The following is a 27,128-nucleotide window of genomic DNA, read 5'->3' as shown; positions in this document are numbered from 1 at the left end:
TTTATTTCGCGCACGTGTTGTTCAAATCCAAGGGAGAAATCAGTATTTTAAACTATGACCGAAGTTAGAAATAAATAACAAAAAAATTAAACTAGATATTAATTGCTTCCGGAAAGAACTATGAAAAAGTAAATAAAGAAAGCGAAAAAGAAAGAAGTACAACCGCCAGATACAACGCACGGTTCTTTACAAACAGACTTCTTTCTCCAACTTTACAACATAGCAAGGAAGAAGAAAAGGAAAAAAACAAAAGAACACACTGAAGATGAAGTATACCTCTGAAATATATTTGTGATAAATTTCAAACAAGTAAAATTATTGTTTATTTTCCTAATATTATGTTGTGATTTAGTTTTCAAGCACACTAGATGCATATTTTATTTTATTCAAATTAAAACAACGTTTCTATTATAAACTCTCATTTTTGACGTTATTCTCACGTAGCCTATGCACAGTTCAAACATTTCAAAATTCAACCGCCAGATACAACACGCTGCTCTTTACAAAAAGACTTCTTTCTTCAATTTTACCACATGGCAAGGAAGAACAGGAAAAAAAACAGAAACAAAACATACTGAAGATGAAGTATACCTCTGAAATATATTTGTGATAAATTTCAAACAAGTAAAATATTTGTTTATTTTCCTAATATTACATTGTATTTGGCTTTCAAGCACACTTGATACATATTTTATTTTATTCAAATGAAAACAATGTTTCTATATGAACTCTCATCCTTGATATAATTCATGTATATTTTTAACAGTGGGATGGGGGATATGAAGTCAGTTCCGGAAATGGCAGAAACTATTTACAAGCTATCATTATTATGTTTCATGTATATTTTAACAGTGGGATGGGGGATATGAAGTCAGTCCCGAAAATGGTAGAAACAGTTTAAGAGTTAACATTTCATGTATATTTTTAACAGTGGGGTGGGGGATATAAAGTCAGCCCTGGAAATGGCTGAAACATTTTACGTTTTAAGCATTACTCCGTTTCATGTATGTTTTTAACAGTGAGGTGGGGGATATGAAGTCAGTCCCGGAAATGGTTGCAACATTTTACGTTTTAGACATTAATTTATTTAGATATAACATTATTTCATGTATATTTTTTATAGTAGAGTGGGGGATAAGAAGTCAGTCCCAGAAATGGCTGAAACAGTCTACGACTTAGACATTACTTTATTTCATGTATATTTTTAACAGTAGGGTGACAGATATGAAGTAAGTCCAGGAATTGGATGAGACCTGGCATTACCCGGGACTAGATGAGGTAAGTAGAAATATATACTAGTAGATACCCGGCATCACCTGGGATTGCATAAAATAGGTGGAAACATATATTAGCAGAATACCAAGCGTGCCCCGGGATTGAATAACCTTGCTGGAAATATATACTAGCTTAGTACCTGGCGTCGCTAGGGACTTAATGACATTGCTGGAAATATATACTAGCAAAATACCCGGCATCGCCTGGAATTGAATGACAGAATACCGAGTGTCGCCCAGAATTGAATAAGATAGATGGAAAACATATAGTAGAAGAATAACCAGCTTCGTCCGGGATTAAAGGAGATAGGTGGAAAATATATACTAGCAGAATACGTGGCGTCGCCCAAGATTGGATGAGGTAGGTGGAAATCTATACTAGCAGAATACCTGGCATTGCCCGGGATTGAATGAGAGAGAGGTGGAAATATATACCAACAGAATACCCGCTATCACACGGAATTGAATGAGATGGATTGAAATATATGCTAGCAGAATACTTGGTGTCGCCCAGGATTCAATAAGAAAGGTATAAATATATACTAACAGAATACCTGGCGTCGCCTGGGATTGAATTTGATAGGTGGAAATATATACTAGCAGAATACTCAGTGTTGGCCGGGGTTAGATAAGATAGGTGGAAATATATATTAGCAAAATACCCTGCATCGCCCAGGATTAAAGGAGATAGGCGAAAATATATAGAAACAGAATACCAGGCATCGCCCGGGATTGAATAAGGCAGGTGCAAATATTTACTAACAGAATACCCGGTATCACCTGGGATTGAATGAGATAGGTATAAATACAGAATACACAAATACTAAGCATCACCCGGGATTGTATTAGATAGCTGCACATATACACTAGCAGAATACCTGGTGTTGCTCAAGATAGAATGAGAGGTGAGAAAATATACTAGCAATATCCCTGGCATCGTCCGGGATTGAATGATATAGGGGCAAATATATACTAGCAGAATACCCAGCATCGCTCTGGATTAAATGAGGGGCGGGGGGGGGGGTAGAATATAAAGTTTGTACCGGAAATGGCTTCAACAATTTTCTATCTCAAAATTACTTTGTGAAGTCGATTCCAGATATGGCTGAAACAGTTTATGATCTCAAAATTAGATTAATACATGTATATAGTTGGTTTACTATGAAAGTTTACTAGGCCATTTCCTGTAAGGGGTGATCTATATATTTTTGAATTTATGTTATCATCCGGGAATGATGTGATGGTTGAAGTGATGGGTAGAAAGAAGCATGATTATGTTAATTTTAAAAGTGCTCTTGAGTTCTCTTTTGGGGGTCGGATTGGAGAGAGTAATGTCCGTTTTGGAGTCATAAAGTATGTAAAAAATTTTTATATATGTATTTAAATTACCCGTCAGAGGGTAGGTAAAATTATTATATATATGTGTTGTATGTTACCCTCCTCGCAAAGGTGAAATTATTTCATATACATGCTGTAAATTACCTACCCTAGGTAAGATACAATTATTTCATAGATATAATATCCATCCTAGGGTAGGTAAAATACTCTTTTGCTTGAAATAGCAAATGACACATAAACATTAAAAATTCCTTTCTCCTAAGAATAACAAATATGTTCAAAATCAACTTCAATTTTCTCATTGTTTTATATGGTCCCGAGCAACGCCGAGTAGCCCCGCTAGTCTATATATATAAAAGGCAAAATGTGTCTTAGTGTGTGTGTGCATTTTTGTGTATGTCCGGCAAAAGCTTTGGGGGGAGGCTAAAGGAAAGTCACTGTTTCTTAGAACTTTTTATATACTCCCTAGATTGTAATATCTCCGATTCACAAAACGAGGTCATGTGTATCTTTAATTTGATCAACTTTTACACGCTATTTTCACGATTTTTAAAAATATTTGCTTGTTTGTTTTGCTTTTCAGTATAAAAGCGAAACTGAATACATAGCAAATGAGTTCCCTGACACTCATGGTAGGGACGTCCAGAAAAGCAATCAGCTTTGATCAATGTGGGGGAAACCCCTTATATCAGACAACTGCTATTCATTTGGACACTCCCCTTTTTTATGGGAAACTGGTTTTCCCCAACATCTTGCAGCCAAAGTTAAATGTGTTATTCCCCTAAGGCATGATGTGTGACCTCATTAAATTTACGCACTTGTCACTTAACTTTTTAATCATTTAATTTAAACCATTCTCAATTCTCTGCTCGCGTAGCATCACAGTAAGTTATCAGACTATTGACCTCAAGGGTTAAGGTTCAAGCCCACCTACCTACCAGAACTTTTTGTTTTCTTTTACACCTCCAAACACCCCCGCTAGTCTATATATAAAAGGCAAAATGTGCATTTGTGTGTGTTTGTATATCTCCCAAAAACTTTTGACAATCACAACGAACACTGGCAAAATCTGTATTGTTAGGAAGATTCATCTCTCAGACAACAAATATCCAAAAATTGACCAAAAACACTAATTCTTTGATTGTTGTTGTGGGGTACAAATCACCCCTATTTGAGTACTTATTGGAATCAACCAGTCCTATGAATAACACTTGTTTCAGAGACTAAATGGAGACATTCATACCATGTTTAATTGCATGCTATGAACACGTTCCTCTCATACCACTTTAGTGGCTCCTGTATTCTTTATAATAAATACATATATTTTATACACTTTATACTACTTGTGGTTTCTTTCATTTCTGACCCCTAGCACGGGTCTACAACAACTGGCTGATGAGGACAATTCAAGAACTTCCCGGATCAATCTACAATAATTGCTAACAACAACTGAATGACGAATATTCGGGCAACGAATTGACTCTATAAAAAAAAAACAGCTGTTGGAAGACAGCATTTGATGACCAAAAGGATTCAAGAAAAAAGAACACACGTGGATATTTGAAATAATTTTTTCCTACACTCGAGAGAAATTCAAAACTTCAAAAGTATTTATTTTTCAAAAGTTCAGTGAAGAACGGGAAAAACTACTTGCTTACATTGGGGGGGGGGGAACAATATTCAAGCGTAAAAATCCACAAATACAGGATAAAGAACACTTTGAAAAAAGGGGCAACAACTCTTGCCAAAAAAAGGATTTTACAAAGATGTCGCCAAACAGCTATATTTTGCTGTTAAAAAAGCTACTAAAACGTAAACTGAAACAGAACTCATAAGATGAATTGCGTGGAGAATTATTATTGCTGATTAACGAGACTAAGTTTTCAGTAAGTACAAAAAAAACTTTGTCGTTCTAAAAAGCATGTATTGCTAATACGTCTAATGGTTAAAAGGCATTAGCATTGGAAAAAGGAAAAAAAAAACTCCTGCAAAAGTAAATGATATATTTTATTTTATTGGCTAAAGCGAGTATTCGCACAAATTAAAAAAGACGTCGGATTTTAATCTGATTAAAATAAATTTTTCACTGGTCGACGGGACTGCACGTTGAAGAAGAAAAAGAGATTAAAATGATTTTGCTAAGCACGACAAATAAAGTGTTAACGAGAAAAGGACATTTTCTTTTTGCACATAAATCAAAAAGAATAACCAATATTAAATAAATGCTATAAACTCTCTTTCACAGATAAGTTTTTTTAAGGAAAAAAAGGTGTAGGATCAACAAAGAATTGAACCAGTACCTACACATTATGAAAATTGAAAAATGACAAACGAAATCTACTGCTTTCTGCATAAATGCAAATGCCGAATTATTTTCTCAGAAAAATTGCCACACGAGGAAATAAATATATGAAAGAAATATTCGTTAAATAACCAGGTACAAATTTTGTAAAGATTTTTTTTTTTCTATAGAGTTGGTACTATAGAAAAAGTAAATCAATGAATTGGGTTGTTTTGTCATATTAAGTAATTCCATAACGTCAAAAAAAGAAAAAAAAAAAAAAAAAAAAGGACGAGTTTGCAAAACAAATTTTGGAAATGGTGAAATTTCAACAAAGTCAATTAAACAATTAAAACTTGAAAAAAGGTTCAGAGAAGAGCAATTGGCAATACAGAAACAAAACAAAGAGAAACAATTGGCAATACAGAAGAAAAACGAGGAAGAGAAGAAAGAAATGAATGAACAAATATTGGAATTGAAAAAATTACATTTAGAGCAACAAAACCAGTCAGATAAAAAAATGGATTTAGTGAATAAGGACAGCGGAGAAGAAACCAGCACAGCTTTTTCCCAAAATGTGATCTGGTCAGCTATTGATACATTTCACTATGCTCCTAACGTTTGAGGCATATTTCAGAAGATTTGAAGACCTTTTTAAAATTGATTGCACTGAAAAAGAAGGTTCATTTATTGCTACAGAAGTTAGGTACATCCAAACATAACAAATTCGTGGACAACAAATTGTCATTTGACGAGGCAGTCAAACTATTAATGTCCAAAAGAAGCCTTTTTCATAAAAGATGAAAATGCATGAATCTTACACGTAAGGAAAATCAGGACTATACGACATTTGCGTCTATAGTTAATAAGCACTGTGACGATTTCAAATTGTCGTCATTAACAGTGGACAATTTCAAATGCTTAATATTCACACATGGTTTGATAACCACAAAAGATGCTGATATAAGATGTCATGCTCTAAATAAATTGGAAGTAGAACCTGATTTAACGCTTCAGAAACTGGCTGAAGATTGTCAGCGGTTCGTGGCAATGAAGCATGATTCCTGAAATATAGAGGAAGCAAGTATTGTGCACATAAAAAATATGCTTCAAAAATAAAAGACACTCGCCCACCAGCAATTACCAATCAAGAGGAAAAAAGGACCCTTCACAAAATTATCAGGATAAACAACAAAATCCTAGGACTCTTGTAGCAAATGTGGAGGACCTCATGGGTACGATACATGTCAGTACCAAAGGAACTGCATCTCGATTCAGGGTCGAATTTATCAATTATAAATTTTCACACGTGGAAGAGAATAGGAAAGCCCATGATGACAAAAATGAATAAAGTCGCAATATAGATAACTAGTGAAAAAATAAATTTTGAGGGTGAGCTATTAACGTGTCACTAAAAAGAACAACAAAAAAGCTAAAAGTTTTCATTCTAAGGAACACAACAAACTTATTTGGGATCGATTGGATTCAGGAATTTGAATCATGGGACTCGCCAATGAGTGATTTTTGTCACAAAGTTGAAAACTTAATGGCCGAAGCTGACAAACTCAAAAAGGATCTCAAAAAATCTTTCCCAAGTATTTTCTCCGAAAAGCTTGGATGCTGCACAAAAATAAAGGTGAGATTCGAATTGCTGGATAAAGCAAACCCAATATTCAAAAAGCCACGGAGCGTACCGTTTGCTTTGAGGGAAAAAATTGAAAAAGAATTGGATAGACTAGTTAACACTGGGATTTTAACCCCTATTAACTATAGTGAGTGGGCTGCCCCCACCATATATGTGAAAAATAAATCTTAAGAGATTAAGGTATGCGCAGACTTTTTGACTGGATTGAATGTGGTACTCAAGGACCATCACTAACCGCTACCAAACCCAGACAAAATATTCGCTCAGTTAAATGGCGGAAAATATTTTTCCAAAATAGACTTAAGCAAGGCATACCTACAAATACCAGTAGAGGAAGATAGCTCAAAACTTTTGTGTATCTCAATGCACAAAGGACTTTATAAATTCAATAGATTAGCATTTGGTATAAAAGTAGCACCTGCAATTTCTAACAGGTAATCAATACTTTGCTAAGCGGTTTGGATTTTGCAATAGGCTATCTGGACGACATTTTATGCGTAGTCAAAATGTTGAACAACATAGAGATCATGTATTTCAAGTGTTTGACAGAATAAAAGAATACTGCTTCACATTGAAGGAAGCAAAATGCAAATTCTTTTTGGAACGAATTAAATACCTGGATCATATCATAAAGACGGGAGGAAACACAATCCAGACAGGTCCACAGCTATAAAAGATCTGGCAGAACCTCATAATCTAACCAAATTGCAGAGTTTGTTAGGGTTCGCAAACTATTATCAAATGTTCATTAAGAACATGCATGAATTGCGTGCGCCATTGAATGTACTATTAAAAAAGGACAAAAAATAAGATTGGACGCCTTAGTGTCAGGCAGCGTTTAAGAAATTAAAAGATGTATTAACATCAGATTTATCAATCCGAAACAAGAGATTAGTGTCGCAACTGACACAAGTTCTTATGGGATCAGGGCGTGCATTCTACACAAGATGTCTGATGTGTCCATTAAGCCAATCGCCCATGCATCAAGAACTTTACTTTCTGCCGAGAAGAATTATTTCCAAATCGAAAAGGAAGCACTGGGAATCATATTCGATATTACAAAATTCCACCGATTTTTTACACGGTCATAAGTTTAAATTACAAACTGACCATAAACCGCTTATAACCATCTTTGGCTCTAAAAAAGGTCTGCCAACTTACACAGCCAACAGACTGAAAAGATGGCGGACTATTCTACTGAATTACGATTTCAGTATGGAATTGCTTACATCTGCAAAGTTAAGTCACGTAGACAGATTGTTGCGATTAATGCCAAAATCAAGGGAACTGCTGGAAGACACAGTAATAGCGTCACTACAAAGTGAAAAGGACTATACACAAATACTATGTAATACGATCAAGGAACTGCCAGTGACTTTGGAAGATATAATAAGGGAGGCTGAAGAAGATAGTTTCAACAAAAAAATGAAACAAAAAATTCAATCAGATGAATCAGATCTGTAGTGGAATGGGGACATAAATGGATGATCACATTCAATGCTGCCAAGACTAAACTCGTTTCCTTCAATAATTACAAGAAACCTTTTCTACCACCAATAGCAATGGCCAAAGACTCTTTATCTGAAAGTACATCCTTTAAACTCCTCGGCCTAATGCTGTAAGGAAACATGAGTTGGAACGATTACATCGAGAGTATCGCCAGGACTGCTGTGAAGAAGGTAGGTTCTCTCTACCGTGCTAGAAAGATACTAACGCCTGAAAGTATCCTATACCTCTATAAGGCCACCATTCGCCCATGCATGGAGTATTCTTGTCATATTTGGGCTGGTGCATCTACCACTAGTCTCTCGCTCCTAGACAAGGTTCAAAAGAGAGTCGTCAATCTGATAGGTCCTGAACTGTCATCTAAACTTCAGCCCCTGTCTCATCAATGAAATGTTGCATCCCTCTGCCTTTTCTACAAGTACTTTAATGGTGAATGCTCTGATGAACTACAAGCACTTGTGCCCCCTTGACGTAAATACCCCCCGACAAACCCGACAAGCAGCTAAATCCCACCCCTTCACAGTAGAGATCCCTAGATGTAAGAGAGCCTTCTACTCCAGTAGTTTCTTCCCCAGGACAGCTAGACTTTGGAATTCCCTGCCGGGTCCCTGCTTCCTCAACTGTACTGACATGCAGAAGTTCAAGTTTAAATAATAGTTTCCATCCAGTGGGTCTGCGTAATCTACGTGTATTCTTTGCCATGGGTGGTCCGCTTTAAGCCACGGGCTAAATTGTATTGGGGGCTTTTGCAGCCCTTACACGATTTTACCGTGCCTTCTATATCAGTGTATCAGTTCTATATCAACGTGAACCGACATCTTGCTGCCCAACTCCCTACACTCCCTGATGCCCATGTCCCTGATAGTAGCCCTCTACAACAAAGTGGCAATATGCCTTGTTTGGGATGGAAATGTAATAAAAAGAAATGAAACAAAAAATTAAATCAGATGAATCGGCGTCGGGAGCTTATTCTATGTGCAATGAGGTACTGTTATACCGAGAAAGAGTAGTAATCCCAGCTACAATACAAAAGAAAATACTAAAGGATTTCCATATGAGTCACCCTGGGGCTACGTGAATGAAGAGCCTCATGAGATCCTATGTTTACTGGAAGAGTATGGACACTGATATAGAAGGCACACAATTCATTTCAGCAGATTTTAAAAGTTTCTGCGAGGATTTCCAGGTTAACCACATAACGACGCCAACCTATCATCCCCAATCGAACGGTCAGGCAGAAAGGTTTGTAGAAACATTGAAAGGAGCATTGAAGAAGTCTAAAGGAACGCCCTCAGAAAAGGCATTACAACAGTTTTTACAAGTTTACCGAATTACGCCAAATGAAAGCACTCCATTGAAGATGTTGCCGGCAGAGTTAATTTTCGCGAGGAAAATTAGGCCGGTCTTCAAGAAACTTTTACCAAAACAGGTGAAACCGCCAAATACTATAGTTCCTAAAAAGAATAATTTACCTGGTGAAAAGGTATTTTTCCAGGTACACAAAAATAATAGCACGATGAAAGGTCCAGAAAAGGATCGGGCAGATGGTCTACATTATCGAAGGTCCAAGATTTACACACAAGAAACATTTAAACCAAATTCGGAAAGTATAACTGATGACGAAAGACAACCACCTACTGAACAAGAAATAATGGACCAGATGTATGACACTTTCAACTTCGTAACACCACAAGCAGCTGGACAACGCCGATCCTCCAGGAAAAGGAAAATGACCGACCCATTAGAGATCAACCACAGCAAAAAGAGCTATATGATCATCCCATGGGAATGAAAAGCTCAGGAGAGGGGTGTTGTGGAGTACAAATCACCCCTATTCGAGTACTAAGTGGAATCAACCAGTCCTATGAATAACACTGGTTTCAGAGACTAAATAGAGACATAAAAAAAAATGTGACAATGGAGGTGGGGGTGTTAAAATGTTAAACCGCATGTTATGAACACGTTCCTCTCATACCACTTTAGTGGTTCCTGTATTCTTTAGGATAAATACATATTATATTTTATACACTTTACACTACTTGTGGTTTCTTTCATTTATAACCCCTAGCATAGGTCTACAACAATTGTCAACTGGATCGGTTTTCCCAAAGTCAGTTTTTGCGTTGACATTTTTGCAAACATTATTTCGAAAGCCCGTAATGTCACAAGTCACATGAGCAAGCCGATTAAACCATCTGCTTTTTTTATCTTCTTTTCCTTTTAGTGTTACAGGTTCAAGCTTGGCTTCTGCGGCTAATTTCTTTTTTTTTTTTCCGCTACTATTTTTTTAGGGCTGGGTTGCTTAATACTCTTACAATAAAACCTCTTCACATGCGGGTAACTGCGGGTAACTTTTTTTTTTTTTTGCACTCGCATGGGTACTCGCTGCTATTTTCATTTTTTGAGGGGGATGGTTGTTCAAAAGCCTTGCTATACCACCTCTCCACACCCGGATATCCATGCTATTTTTTTTTCTGCTTACAAAATTTCACTTTTGGTTTTGCTTTTTTTATTTTATGACCAAGCAACGCCACCACCTCCACCCCCACCCCCACCTCCATTGTCACATTTTTTTTTTTTTTAAATTAAGCTTGGGATGATATCATGGCACTCCAAACAGAGAAGATAATCATGAGAGGATTGTATCAAGAGGAACATACCTACAATATACTTGTTCCACCTTCATCCAAAGAGGAATTAATACCTAGGAAGATCGCCTCTCATACAAAAAAATATTTGTTTGTATGTTATCCTAGCAACAGAACAGATACTTCACTAGCCTTACCTTATGTCTCCAAGAAAGAGAAGGTAGTGTCTGAGCATAGGGTCTTATGATAACAGAACATAAATTACCTCCTCTTCTGACTCCTTTCTTCAGTGAAAAACAACTGCACATTGAAATTACTATAAATTTCTTTCTCACATCATTACAACAATGATCATTTAGTTTTATCATATATTCGAAAATGAGGCCACTCTCATATTCTTTCTAGGCTTGCTAGATTGGTCTTTTTAAAGCCAAATTTTGCGAATTTGGCCTCTTTTTAAGTGTAACATACGGCCGGCCTAATTAAGGAAGAAACAAGCAGAATATTATATAGATTAGAAGATGTTTATAAAATAAAGATATAAATCAAGCAGACTTAAATGTATTTTCAGTACAAAGTTTTATGTCATATCATAAAATTAAATAAGCATAAGTTGTTTTGAAGATTTATTCATTTAGAAGAAAAGTGCATAACAATCTATTGAATTTAAAAAAAACCCAAAGAACAATGGTAAATGAAAATTGTTTTTGAAATTACCTGAAATATTTTCTCACCATCTTGTTGTGCACTAACATGATTTCCAATATGTCCAACCAGTTCGACAAAGAGACGAACAAAAGCTTCAGAAATCATCAAATTCTTTGAACCATCAGAATCTATAAAAGAAATAAAATCATTAAACATTCAAATAATTCATTACTTCATTTCTAATGAAGAAATAAAAGCAAAATCAGTTGTTAGTTTTAATCTGTAGTTTAACATTCAATAATTTTCCATTAATGACTCTTAGATACATTAGAATTAGACAAGTTTTGAAAGTGTCTCTTAGTAACCAGAAAACTGAGCAAATTGTGTAAAATTTCACATTGAGATGGCGAATGACAGATTGTTAGTACTGCTGGTTCTCCTACAAAAGCAAGAAAGATTTATAGGCTAGAAAATCACATCAAATTTAGTAGAACGAACCCATGACATGCCCAATGCGCTTCTGTTCTTTGGAGATTATAGCATCCATTTTATTTTCTAGGTGGCCTACAGAGTCACTGTATGCTCGTCATGTCTCAACAATAGTTTTAACACAAATGAATCACTATAATAAAATAGCTCTCATACCTCCTCCAATTTACTCTTTAATAACTTTCAAAGAAAACATCCAGAGACAATAATGACTGTAACATGAGGATCGTAATAATAAACTCTTGTGAGATAATTAATGTGAACCTCATCTAAACAATCTAGCAAAATTTTCCTTTCTATAATAAAAAAATTCAAAAGTTATTCAATTGGATTAAATGTTCCTTTTATAGTATTGTCCATTAACATCTATTAGATTAATTTCATAGAAATTCTCTCCAAGCAATGCATGTTCCAATACTGTGTACACATTCATGAAAAAAATGTCTTTAAAAAAAAAAAAAAAAAAAAAAAAGAGAATTTACCTAAATCATTACGACAGGTGTCCAATGCAGTTTTGAGAGCTTTTTGGATTTTTTTTGGTAAAATGCTAGACTCATCTCCAATAATTGAGACAAAACGTCTGTGATCCAAATCAAGAATCACTACCTGCAATTAGAAAAAGAGAATTTTTTGTAACAAAGAAATGAGGGCAAAGTTAGAAAGCATCTCTGAACTAACCCAACTTTTTTGGACAGTTTTTGTCTTAATCTTAGTATTTAGGTTACAGTTTCCATGCTTTTATAAGTTGTACTCTCCATCCTTTGCCTTTCATTATAATCTTGGATGAATTTCAAATTTTATATTTCGTTTAGACTATTTTTCTAAAACGTTTTGAACATAACACATAATAATACTTAAAAATATCAAATACCTTTTTATAAATGATATAATCAAACTCCGAAAAATTGAAGGCAGTAAAGCAATGAAAAAAGATGATTAATTAGGTTGAACAGGATCTCAAATTTCGATGAGTTTTTTTTTCCTTCCATCATCAATTTATTCAGTTCTTTCAGATTTTGTTGTCAATCTTTTTTCTCTTGTTTGATTATTTTTTTATTACCACTATATTTATTTTTATTATATTTTTTATTACCACTATATTTATTTTTATTACATTTTTTATATTATTATTATATTTTATTATATTTTTTATTACCACTATATTTATTTTTATTACATTTTTTATATTATTATTATATTTTATTATATTTTTTATTACCACTATATTTATTTTTATTATATTTTTTATATTATTATATTATTTATTATATTTTTTATTACCACTATATTTATTTTTATTATATTTTTTATATTATTATTATATTTATTATATTTTTTATTACCACTATATTTATTTTTATTATATTATTATTATTATATTTTATATTTTTTATTACCACTATATTTATTTTTATTATATATTTTGTATTATTTTTATATTTTATTATATTTTTATTACCACTATATTTATTTTTATTATATTTTTTATATTTTATTATATTTTTTATAACTACTATATTTATTTTTATTATATTTTCAACTTTTACCTTATTCCTTACCTTTTCTTCTTTGTTTCACATTTAAAGTGGAACAAATTTTTGCCATTTGATATTTGATATGATTGCAATTGCGTCATCATTGTAATCTTGTATATCTATGATGACAAGGTCCACATTTTTGACAGTTACTGTATTTTAGGGTTTTGGAAATATACGTTTCTATTTCGAAATTTTAATGTTTAGGTTTGTTAAAGGTTAGGATATATTTGTATCTCTAATGCTTGTTTCCTTCCATTTATGCCTAGTGTTAGAGGTGTAGTGGGGACATAATATGGAATTTTATTATTATTTTTGAAAAGTTTAGGTGTTTTATGTTTCTGTTTCCATATTTTGATTTTTCATGTTTTAATATTTTATTTTTTATTTATTTTTTATGTTTCTATGTTTTTATGTTTCTATGTTTTTATATTTTACTAGCAAAAGTACCCGTCATTGACTGGGTTCAAAAACAGCCTACAGAAAATGGACTCTGATTTATGAAAGTATGATAGGTTAAGCAAAGGAAGGGCTGTAAAGAGATGGCTTCGAATTTGGAGGTCTCAAAACCAAAGCAAAATATGATGAAAGTAAAAATAAAATAGATAAACCCCATAATTTATTATACCATACCTGTTCACACTGAAACACTTATCATAATATTCTGTGGATCTATATTAAAAAAAACTTGTTAAAGTTTGTGACATATTTCCATTCTATGGAGGTCAGGTGTGAACAAACACACCATAATTTTATTATACCATATTTCTTCAAACTGAAATATAATTATCAAAGTATACTTATGCAGATAGACATGAAAAGTCTTTATTAAAGTTTGTGCCTATTTCCATTCTATGGAGGCCAGGTGCGAACACAGACCCCACAATTTTATTATACCGTCCCTATTTAAGTTAAAACATACTTATCAAAGTATTATGTACATCTATATCAAAAACATATTTAAAAAAATTTTTTAACTTTTTTATTTCCATACTTTGTGAACCAGGCGCGCATGCAGACCCCACAATTTTAATGAACCACTGGTCTGCCAGATCAAACATAACCATTCCTGTGTCTCAATAAATATTCTATTATATGTAATCAGTTTTTTAAAATAGTCAACCATATAGGAGCCTATTTGTGACCAGACACACACACATACACAGACATTCAGCTTTATATTATACATTTTGGAGGTTTCTATGTTTTTGTATTATATTTTTTTATGTTTGTATGTTTTTATATTATATTTTTTATGTTTGTATGTTTTTATTATATTTTTATATTTTATTTTTTATGTTTGTATGTTTTATATTTTATTTTAATGGTTGTATGTTTTTATTTTTAATGCTTCTATGTTTTTATATTTTATTTTTTATGTTTCTATATTTTTATTTTATTTTTTATGTTTCTATATTTTTATTTTTATGTTTCTATGTTTTTGTATTTTATTTTTTATATTTCTATATTTTTATTTTTATGTTTCTATACTTTATTTTTTATGTTTCTATATTTTTATTTTTATGTTTTTATATTTTATTTTTTATGTTTCTATATTTATATTTTTATGTTTCTATTTTTTCTATTTTATTTTTTATGTTTCTATATTTATATTTTTATGTTTCTATTTTTTCTATTTTATTTTTATGTTTCTATATTTATATTTTTATGTTTCTATTTTTTATATTTTATTTTTATGTTTCTATTTTTTATATTTTATTTTTATGTTTCTATATTTATATTTTTATGTTTCTATGTTTATATTTTATTTTTTATGTTTCTATGTTTATATTTTATTTTTTATGTTTCTATATTTATATTTTTATGTTTCTATATTTATATTTTTATGTTTCTATTTTTTATATTTTATTTTTATGTTTCTATATTTATATTTTTATGTTTCTATTTTTTATATTTTATTTTTTATGTTTCTATATTTATATTTTTATGTTTCTATTTTTTATATTTTATTTTTTATGTTTCTATATTTATATTTTTATGTTTCTATTTTTTTTATTTTATTTTTTATGTCTCTATATTTATATTTTTATGTTTCTATATTTCATATTTTATTTTTTATGTTTCTATATTTATATTTTTATGTCTCTATTTTTTATATTTTATTTTTATGTTTCTATATTTATATTTTTATGTTTCTATATTTATATTTTTATGTTTCTATATTTATATTTTTATGTTTCTATTTTTTATATTTTATTTTTATGTTTCTATTTTTTATATTTTATTTTTATGTTTCTATATTTATATTTTTATGTTTCTATATTTATATTTTTATGTTTCTATATTTATATTTTTATGTTTCTATGTTTATATTTTTATGTTTCTATGTTTTTATATTTTATTTTTTATGTTTTTATGTTTCTATATTTTCATATTTTATTTTTTATGTTTCTATATTTATATTTTTATGTTTCTATGTTTCTATATTTATATTTTTATGTTTCTATTTTTTATATTTTATTTTTTATGTTTCTATATTTATATTTTTATGTTTCTATATTTATATTTTTATGTTTCTATGTTTTTATATTTTATTTTTTATGTTTCTATATTTATACTAGCATGGGTGCCCAGCATTGCCCGGTTGTTTGGAGGTATACGTTGAGCAGAAAAAAGAAAGTGGTAGTAGGAAGGCAGGCTTGAACCCGTACCGCAAAGGAGGAAAAGAATGGGGAAACAACCTGACGTCTATGCTGTTATTGCTCCAGCCAAACCATAAGGTTTTAATTAAGGAAAACCATAAGGTTTTAATTAAGGTAAACCAGAAGGTTTTAATTAAGGCTAGACAACTGAAAGGGGAAGATGACTTTTGGCAATATCGGTGAAGAAAGCCCCCCCCCCCCTGTCAAAATGTGCCCAGCTGAAGGTGAAGATATTAATGTTTTTAGCAAATTTTTCGATATTTGTCGTCTGAAAGGTCGAATTTCAAAATGATACTGATCTTGTGAAAATCCGTCGCTTCTGTTGAAAATTTTAGGCAGACATGCAAACATACATACATTTATATATTGGTAACTCAAATTTTCGACCCAAACCGATTAAAAAGCTTGCCCTATCTCTGAATACCCTTTATGTCAAATTTCAAATGTTTAAACCAGAGACTATCTGAGTAATTTGGTAGAGACCGAAGCGGTCAAATTTTTTAAAACTTTGACCCCTATTATGACCCCTTAACATTTATTGCTTTGGGCTCAAATCAAATTATTAAGTTAGATCCATGTCCAAGGAACCCATATATAAAATTTCAAGTGTTTAGACCCAAAATTGGTGGAGGAGTTTGGTAGAGTTCTCAAAGGTCAAATCGTTGAACTTTGACCCCTTAACAGCCAAATTTCTGGCCAAAAGCAGATTACAAAGATTTTCCCAAATCTCTGTACCCTGTAAATCAAATTTCGAATCTGTAGACTGAAAATTGACAGAGTTATTGTGTAGGGAAATGTACACAGACAGGCATGCATGCATACATATACACACACACACAGACACTTTCACTTTTATAGATATATAGATAGATTTTTTATGTTTCTTTGTTTTTATATTTTATTTTTTCATGCTTCTTTGTTTTTATATTTTATTTTTTATGTTTCTATGTTTGTATATTTTATTTTTTTATTTTTCATGTTTTTATATTTTTACTTTTTTGTTTCCATATTTTATGTTTTTATTTTTCATGTTTTTATATTTTTACTTTTTTGTTTCTATATTTTTATTTTTCATGCTTCTATGTTTTTATATTTTATTTTTTATGTTTCTATGTTTTTATATTTTATTTTTTATGTTTCTATGTTTTTAAATTTTATGTTTTATTTTTCATGTTTTTATATTTTTACTTTTTTGTTTCTATATTTTTATTTTTCATGCTTTTATGTTTTTATATTTTATTTTTTATGTTTCTATGTTTTTAAATTTTATGTTTTATTTTCATGTTTTTATATTTTTATTTTTCATGCTTTTATGTTTTTATATTTTTCATGTTTCTATGTTTCCATATTTTTACTAACAGATGTATCCAGCACTCCCCGGTATCAAACATAACATTAAATTCCTTTTGAAAAATGAAGCAAAAAAAAAAAAAAAAAAAAAAAAAAACATAAGAAACTGAGACATGTGCATACGAGTATCATGTTTTTTATAACCCTAATCTTTTTCTTGAAAGTAAAAAACCAAAACAAAAACAAGCTGAGATCCAAACAAAGACCTAAAGACAGTGAGTCAAGTATGATAACCATCAGGCTAGCTTGCTAGTCTTTGAAAAGGTTTTCAACCCTACGATTACTTAACATAAGGAAGCTGTCTTGTGAACAGTTCAAGCATGCATAGTCATGAAACAGTTGATAAACATTAAAATAATACCAATTTTTCAATTTTGACTCCTTTAGCAGCCTTTTTTTTCCGGATGAAACCAATTAAAAAGTTTACCACATTTCTGAATACCTTATATACCAAATTTCAAGTCTGTAGATCAAAAATTAGTTGAGTATATACATTGTAAGTTGTCCTCACACACATTCACACTTTTATAGATTTTTTATGTTTCTATGTTTTATGCTTTTTTTTTTGTATGTTCTAATGTTTTAATGTTTTTTTTATGTTCCTATGTTTTAATGTTTTTTTATATGTTCCTATGTTTTAATGTTTTTTTATATGTTCCTATGTTTTAATGTTTTTTTGCTATGATTTTATGCTTTTATTTTTCTATTTTTTAAATGTTTCTATGATTTTGTTTTTATATTTGTATGTTTTAAAATTTTGTTTCCATGTTTTTATATTTTTATGTTTTAGTGTGAACATAGAAACATAAAAATAAAAATATAATATATTTCTATGTTTCAATGCTTTTTTATTTCTATATTTTTATGTTTTGAAGTTTGAATGTTTTTATGTTTTATGTTTTTATATTTTTTATTTTTATTTTTCTATTTTTTTAATGTTTCTATGTTTTATATTTTTATTTTTCTATTTTTTTAATGTTTTTATATTTTTTTTATTTTTCTATTTTTTTAATGTTTCTATGTTTTATATTTTTATTTTTCTATTTTTTAATGTTTTTATATTTTTTTTTATTTTTCTATTTTTTTAATGTTTCTATGTTTTATATTTTTATTTTTCTATTTTTTTAATGTTTTTATGTTTTATATTTTTATTTTTCTATTTTTTTAATGTTTTTATGTTTTATATTTTTATTTTTCTATTTTTTAATGTTTTTATATTTTTTTTCTATTTTTTTAATGTTTCTATGCTTTATATTTTTATTTTTCTATTTTTTAATGTTTTTATATTTTTTTTATTTTTCTATTTTTTAATGTTTTTATATATTTTTTTATTTTTCTATTTTTTTAATGTTTCTATGTTTTATATTTTTATTTTTCTATTTTTTAATGTTTTTATATTTTTTTTTATTTTTCTATTTTTTTAATGTTTCTATGTTTTATATTTTTATTTTTCTATTTTTTAATGTTTTTCTATTTTTTTATTTTTCTATTTTTTTAATGTTTCTATGTTTTATATTTTTATTTTTCTATTTTTTTAATGTTTTGATGTTTTATATTTTTATTTTTCTATTTTTTTAATGTTTTTATGTTTTATATTTTTATTTTTCTATTTTTTAATGTTTTTATGTTTTTTTTATTTTTCTATTTTTTTAATGTTTCTATGTTTTATATTTTTATTTTTCTATTTTTTTAATGTTTTTATATTTTTTTTTTATTTTTCTATTTTTTTAATGTTTCTATGTTTTATATTTTTATTTTTCTATTTTTTAATGTTTTTCTATTTTTTTTATTTTTCTATTTTTTTAATGTTTTTATGTTTTATATTTTTATTTTTCTATTTTTTAATGTTTTTATATTTTTTTTTCTATTTTTTTAATGTTTCTATGTTTTATATTTTTATTTTTCTATTTTTTAATGTTTTTATATTTTTTTTTATTTTTCTATTTTTTAATGTTTTTCTATTTTTTTTTATTTTTCTATTTTTTTAATGTTTCTATGTTTTATATTTTTATTTTTCTATTTTTTTAATGTTTCTATGTTTTATATTTTTATTTTTCTATTTTTTAATGTTTTTATATTTTTTTTTTATTTTTCTATTTTTTTAATGTTTCTATGTTTTATATTTTTATTTTTCTATTTTTTAATGTTTTTATATTTTTTTTATTTTTCTATTTTTTTAATGTTTTTATGTTTTATATTTTTATTTTTCTATTTTTTTAATGTTTTTATGTTTTATATTTTTATTTTTCTATTTTTTAATGTTTTTATATTTTTTTTATTTTTCTATCTTTTTAATGTTTCTATGTTTTATATTTTTATTTTTCTATTTTTTAATGTTTTTATGTTTTATATTTTTATTTTTCTATTTTTTTAATGTTTTTATGTTTTTATATTTGTATTTTTCTATTTTTTTAATGTTTTTATATTTTTTTTATTTTTCTATTTTTTTAATGTTTCTATGTTTTATATTTTTATTTTTCTATTTTTTAATGTTTTTATGTTTTTATATTTTTATTTTTCTATTTTTTTAATGTTTTTATGTTTTTATATTTTTATTTTTCTATTTTTTTAATGTTTCTATGTTTTATATTTTTATTTTTCTATTTTTTTAATGTTTTTATGTTTTATATTTTTATTTTTCTATTTTTTAATGTTTTTATATTTTTTTTTATTTTTCTATTTTTTAATGTTTTTATATATTTTTTTATTTTTCTATTTTGTTAATGTTTCTATGGTTTATATTTTTATTTTTCTATTTTTTAATGTTTTTATATTGTTTTTATTTTTCTATTTTTTTAATGTTTCTATGCTTTATATTTTTATTTTTCTATTTTTTTTAATGTTTTTATATTTTTATTTTTCTATTTTTTTTATGTTTTTATGTTTTATATTTTTATTTTTCTATTTTTTAATGTTTTTATATTTTTTTTATTTTTCTATTTTTTTAATGTTCCTATGTTTTATATTTTTATTTTTCTATTTTTTTATGTCTTTATATTTTTATATTTCTATTTTTTTAATGTTTTTATGTTTTTATATTTTGATTTTTCTATTTTTTTAAAGTTTTTATATTTTTTTTATTTTAATGTTTTTATGTTTTATATTTTTATTTTTCTATTTTTTAATGTTTTTATGTTTTTATATTTTTATTTTTCTATGTTTTTAATGTTTTTATGTGTTATATTTTTATTTTTCTATTTTTTTTATTTTTTTTATGTTTTATATTTTTATTTTTCTATTTTTTTAATGTTTTTATGTTTTATATTTTTATTTTTCTACTTTTTTAATGTTTTTATATTTTTTTTTTCTATTTTTTTAATGTTTCTATGTTTTATATTTTTATTTTTCTATTTTTTTAATGTTTTTATATTTTTTTTTATTTTTCTATTTTTTTAATGTTTCTATGTTTTATATCTTTATTTTTCTATTTTTGAATGTTTTTATATTTTTTTTTCTATTTTTTTAATGTTTCTATGTTTTATATTTTTATTTTTCTATTTTTTTAATGTTTCTATGTTTTATATTTTTATTTTTCTATTTTTTTAATGTTTTTATATTTTTTTTTATTTTTCTATTTTTTTAATGTTATGTTTTATATTTTTATTTTTCTATTCTTTTAATGTTTTTATATTTTTTTTTATTTTTCTATTTTTTTAATGTTATGTTTTATATTTTTCTATTTTTTAATGTTTTTATATTTTTTTTTTATATTTTTTTAATGTTTCTATGTTTTATATTTTTATTTTTCTATTTTTTAATGTTTTTATACTTTTTTTTATTTTTCTATTTTTTAATGTTTTTATATATTTTTTTATTTTTCTATTTTTTTCATGTTTCTATGTTTTATATTTTTATTTTTCTATTTTTGAATGTTTTTATATATTTTTTTATTTTTCTATTTTTTTAATGTTTTTATGTTTTATATTTTTATTTTTCTATTTTTTAATGTTTTTATATTTTTTTTATTTTTCTATTTTTTTAATGTTTCTATGGTTTATATTTTTATTTTTCTATTTTTTAATGTTTTTATATTTTTTTTCTATTTTTTTAATGTTTCTATTTTTTTAATGTTTCTATGTTTTATATTTTTATTTTTCTATTTTTTTAATGTTTCTATGTTTTATATTTTTATTTTTCTATTTTTTTAATGTTTTTATGTTTTATATTTTTATTTTTCTATTGTTTTAATGTTTTTATATTTTTTTGATTTTTCTATTTTTTTAATGTTTCTATGTTTTATATTTTTATTTTTCTATTTTTTAATGTTTTTTTTTTTTATTTTTCTATTTTTTTAATGTTTCTATGTTTTATATTTTTATTTTTCTATTTTTTTAATGTTTTTATATTTTTTTTATATTTTTCTATTTTTTTAATGTTTCTATGTTTTATATTTTTATTTTTCTATTTTTTAATGTTTTTCTATTTTTTTTATTTTTCTATTTTTTTAATGTTTTTATGTTTTATATTTTTATTTTTCTATTTTTTAATGTTTTTATATTTTTTTTTCTATTTTTTTAATGTTTCTATGTTTTATATTTTTATTTTTCTATTTTTTAATGTTTTTATATTTTTTTTTATTTTTCTATTTTTTAATGTTTTTCTATTTTTTTTTATTTTTCTATTTTTTTAATGTTTCTATGTTTTATATTTTTATTTTTCTATTTTTTAATGTTTTTCTATTTTTTTTATTTTTCTATTTTTTTAATGTTTCTATGTTTTATATTTTTATTTTTCTATTTTTTTAATGTTTTTATATTTTTTTTTATTTTTCTATTTTTTTAATGTTATGTTTTATATTTTTATTTTTCTATTCTTTTAATGTTTTTATATTTTTTTTTATTTTTCTATTTTTTTAATGTGATGTTTTATATTTTTCTATTTTTTAATGTTTTTATATTTTTTTTTTTTATATTTTTTTAATATTTCTATGTTTTATATTTTTATTTTTCTATTTTTTTAATATTTCTATGTTTTATATTTTTATTTTTCTATTTTTTAATGTTTTTATACTTTTTTTTATTTTTCTATTTTTTAATGTTTTTATATATTTTTTTATTTTTCTATTTTTTTCATGTTTCTATGTTTTATATTTTTATTTTTCTATTTTTGAATGTTTTTATATATTTTTTATTTTTCTATTTTTTTAATGTTTTTATGTTTTATATTTTTATTTTTCTATTTTTTAATGTTTTTATATTTTTTTTATTTTTCTATTTTTTTAATGTTTCTATGGTTTATATTTTATTTTTCTATTTTTTAATGTTTTTATATTTTTTTTCTATTTTTTTAATGTTTCTATTTTTTTAATGTTTCTATGTTTTATATTTTTATTTTTCTATTTTTTTAATGTTTCTATGTTTTATATTTTTATTTTTCTATTTTTTTAATGTTTTTATGTTTTATATTTTTATTTTTCTATTTTTTTAATATTTTTATATTTTTTTGATTTTTCTATTTTTTTAATGTTTCTATGTTTTATATTTTTATTTTTCTATTTTTTAATGTTTTTCTATTTTTTTTATTTTTCTATTTTTTTAATGTTTTTATGTTTTATATTTTTATTTTTCTATTTTTTTAATGTTTTTATGTTTTATATTTTTATTTTTCTATTTTTTAATGTTTTTATATTTTTTTGATTTTTCTATTTTTTTAATGTTTCTATGTTTTATATTTTTATTTTTCTATTTTTTAATGTTTTTATGTTTTTTTTATTTTTCTATTTTTTAATGTTTTTATATTTTTTTATTTTTCTATTTTTTTAATGTTTCTATGTTTTATATTTTTATTTTTCTATTTTTGAATGTTTTTCTATTTTTTTTTCTATTTTTTTAATGTTTCTATGTTATATTTTTTTTTATTTTTCTATTTTTTGAATGTTATGTTTTATATTTTTATTTTTCTATTTTTTAATGTTTTTATATTTTTTTTTTATATTTTTTTAATGTTTCTATGTTTTATATTTTTATTTTTCTATTTTTTAATGTTTTTATACTTTTTTTTATTTTTCTATTTTTTTAATGTTTCTATGTTTTATATTTTTATTTTTCTATTTTTTAATGTTTTTATATTTTTTTTTCTATTTTTTTAATGTTTCTATGTTTTATATTTTTATTTTTCTATTTTTTTAATGTTTTTATATTTTTTTTATTGTTCTATTTTTTTAATGTTTCTATGTTTTATATTTTTATTTTTCTATTTTTGAATGTTTTTATATTTTTTTTTCTATTTTTTTAATGTTTTTATATTTTTTTTATTTTTCTATTTTTTTAATGTTATGTTTTTATATTTTTATTTTTCTATTGTTTTAATGTTTTTATACTTTTTTTTATTTTTCTATTTTTTTAATGTTATGTTTTATATTTTTATTTTTCTATTTTTTAATGTTTTTATATTTTTTTTTTCTATTTTTTTTAATGTTTTTATGTTTTATATTTTTATTTTTCTATTTTTTAATGTTTTTGTATTTTTTTTATTTTTCTTTTTTTTTAATGTTTCTATGTTTTATATTTTTATTTTTCTATTTTTTTAATGTTTTTATGTTTTTTATTTTTATTTTTCTATTTTTTTAATGTTTTTATGTTTTATATTTTTATTTTTCTATTTTTTAATGTTTTTATATTTTTTTTATTTTTCTATTTGTTTAATGTTTCTATGTTTTTATATTTTTATTTTTCTATTTTTTAATGTTTTTATGTTTTTATATTTTTATTTTTCTATTTTTTTAATGTTTTTATGTGTTTATATTTTTTTTTCTATTTTTTTAATGTTTCTATGTTTTATATTTTTATTTTTCTATTTTTTTAATGTTTTTATGTGTTTATATTGTTATTTTTCTATTTTTTAATGTTTCTATGTTTTATATTTTTTATTTTCTATTTTTTAATGTTTTTATGTTTTTAAATTTTTATTTTTCTATTTTTTTAATGTTTTTAATTTTTTATATTTTTATTTTTCTATTTTTTAATGTTTTTATATTTTTTTTTATTTTTCTATTTTTTTAATGTTTCTATGTTTAATATTTTTATTTTTCTATTTTTTAATGTTTTTATATATTTTTTTATTTTTCTATTTTTTTAATGTTTCTATGTTTTATATTTTTATTTTTCTATTTTTTAATGTTTTTCTATTTTTTTTATTTTTCTATTTTTTTAATGTTTCTATGTTTTATATTTTTATTTTTCTATTTTTTTAATGTTTTTATGTTTTTTATTTTTATTTTTCTATTTTTTTAATGTTTTTATGTTTTATATTTTTATTTTTCTATTTTTTAATGTTTTTATATTTTTTTTATTTTTCTATTTTTTTAATGTTTCTATGTTTTATATTTTTATTTTTCTATTTTTTTATGTTTTTATATTTTTATTTTTCTATTTTTTTAATGTTTTTATATTTTTATTTTTCTATTTTTTTAATGTTTCTATGTTTTATATTTTTCTATTTTTTAATGTTTTTATGTTTTTATATTTTTTTTTATTTTTCTATTTTTTTAATGTTTCTATGTTTTATATTTTTATTTTTCTATTTTTGAATGTTTTTCTATTTTTTTTTCTATTTTTTTAATGTTTCTATGTTTTATATTTTTATTTTTCTATTTTTTTAATGTTTTTATGTTTTATATTTTTATTTTTCTATTTTTTTAATGTTTCTATGTTTTATATTTTTATTTTTCTATTTTTTTAATGTTTTTATATTTTTTTTTATTTTTCTATTTTTTTAATGTTTCTATGTTTTATATTTTTATTTTTCTATTTTTTAATGTTTTTATATTTTTTTTTTATATTTTTTTAATGTTTCTATGTTTTATATTTTTATTTTTCTATTTTTTAATGTTTTTATACTTTTTTTTATTTTTCTATTTTTTAATGTTTTTATATATTTTTTTATTTTTCTATTTTTTTAATGTTTCTATGTTTTATATTTTTATGTTTCTATTTTTTAATGTTTTTATATATTTTTTTATTTTTCTATTTTTTTCATGTTTCTATGTTTTATATTTTTATTTTTCTATTTTTGAATGTTTTTCTATTTTTTTTATTTTTCTATTTTTTTAATGTTTCTATGTTTTATATTTTTATTTTTCTATTTTTTTAATGTTTTTATGTTTTTTATTTTTATTTTTCTATTTTTTTAATGTTTTTATGTTTTATATTTTTATTTTTCTATTTTTTAATGTTTTTATATTTTTTTTATTCTTCTATTTTTTTAATGTTTCTATGTTTTATATTTTTATTTTTCTATTTTTTAATGTTTTTATGTTTTTATATTTTTATTTTTCTATTTTTTTAATGTTTTTATGTGTTTATATTTTTATTTTTCTATTTTTTTAATGTTTCTATGTTTTATATTTTTATTTTTCTATTTTTTTAATGTTTTTATGTTTTATATTTTTATTTTTCTATTTTTTTAATGTTTCTATGTTTTATATTTTTATTTTTCTATTTTTTAATGTTTTTATGTTTTTATATTTTTATTTTTCTATTTTTTTAATGTTCTTATGTTTTATATTTTTATTTTTCTATTTTTTAATGTTTTTATATATTTTTTTATTTTTCTATTTTTTTAATGTTTCTATGTTTTATATTTTTATTTTTCTATTTTTTAATGTTTTTATATTTTGTTTTATTTTTCTATTTTTTTAATGTTTCTATGTTTTATATTTTTATTTTTCTATTTTTTAATGTTTTTATATTTTTTTTTATTTTTCTATTTTTTTAATGTTTCTATGTTTTATATTTTTATTTTTCTATTTTTTAATGTTTTTATGTTTTATATCTTTATTTTTCCATCTTTTTAGTGTTTTTAAATTTATATTTTTATTTTTTTATTTTTTTAATGCTTTTATGTTTTATATCTTTATTTTTCTATTTTTTAATGTTTTTATGCTTTATATTTTTATTTTTCTATCTTTTTAATGTTTCTATGTTTTTATATTTTAAGTTTTATGTTTTTTTGTTTCCATCTATGTACTTTTTCTTGTAGTTGTTATATTGTTAGGTAATATTGATGCTATTTGTAGGTTTGTTAATGCTGATTGGTTTGCAATCATTTTTGTTCTATTATAACTTAAGATAATTTAGTAATAAAATTTTTTTAGATAATTGTAATATTAATATATTATTTTTAAATAATTGTAACATAATGTATGAATGATTAATATTTGTTAATTATTGTAATAAAATGTATAAAAATAATATGTTTTTAAAATAATTGTAATATTGTAATGTTATAACCCTTTAGGCTATGATCATAGCATAGTATCTGTTAACTGTGGCAAGCAGGGTCAATGGTCAATTCTTATTGATTTGAGCAACGGATGGTCGCTGGATCAGTTATTAGGATTAGAAGAATAAACAATTAAATTAGGGAAGAAATGATAGACGTGTGAATTGCAAAAGGAATGTGAAAATAGATGTAAACATTATTTTGGGGTTTTGAATAAACAAATAACTAGTTGTGGTCTGAGACACGTAATTAGGTGATGTAAGAGAACACGTGATGTAGTTAGCTTTGGAGAGATTGAGAGAGTTGAGGATTGACCACCAGAGCGGACAGACGTCTAGACAGGGGTGAACAGACAGCTAGGGAGCAAGCTGTAAGAATAGAACATGTAGACGAACTGCAGATCTTGTGAAAACCATTTGAGACAACTGTATTAAATTTGAATTATAAAAACCACCAAAAGCGAGGAAAACTAGACATACGATGGAAACAATTAACGGGCTCTGTAACGAAGGCGCATGCAGAACATCTCAGGGCAGCGTCTATCCTAGAGTGGGAGATTCCCACTACAGAGAGGCCGTTAAGAAAAGCT

The 27,128-nt window shown here is 24.6% G+C and overlaps 1 protein-coding gene across 15 annotated transcripts in view; it reads right to left on the bottom strand.

The window, feature by feature from the left end:
* Positions 1-27,128, bottom strand: part of LOC145293152 (uncharacterized) — a 589,140-nt gene that overhangs the window by 109,968 nt on the left and 452,044 nt on the right. For all 15 annotated transcript variants that reach the window (XM_080139591.1, XM_080139597.1, XM_080139585.1 and 12 more), the window contains 2 exons: positions 12,252-12,375; positions 11,350-11,468 (listed from right to left, as the gene is read on the bottom strand). In XM_080139591.1, coding sequence (XP_079995717.1) covers positions 11,350-11,468; positions 12,252-12,375 — 243 coding nt within the window. The remainder of the gene's footprint in view (positions 1-11,349; positions 11,469-12,251; positions 12,376-27,128) is intronic.

This window comes from Euprymna scolopes, chromosome 14 (assembly GCF_053919585.1).
Source record: "Euprymna scolopes isolate OS-2025 chromosome 14, ASM5391958v1, whole genome shotgun sequence".
NCBI lineage: Eukaryota > Metazoa > Mollusca > Cephalopoda > Sepiida > Sepiolidae > Euprymna > Euprymna scolopes.
This window is presented reverse-complemented; position numbering and strand designations above follow the sequence as displayed.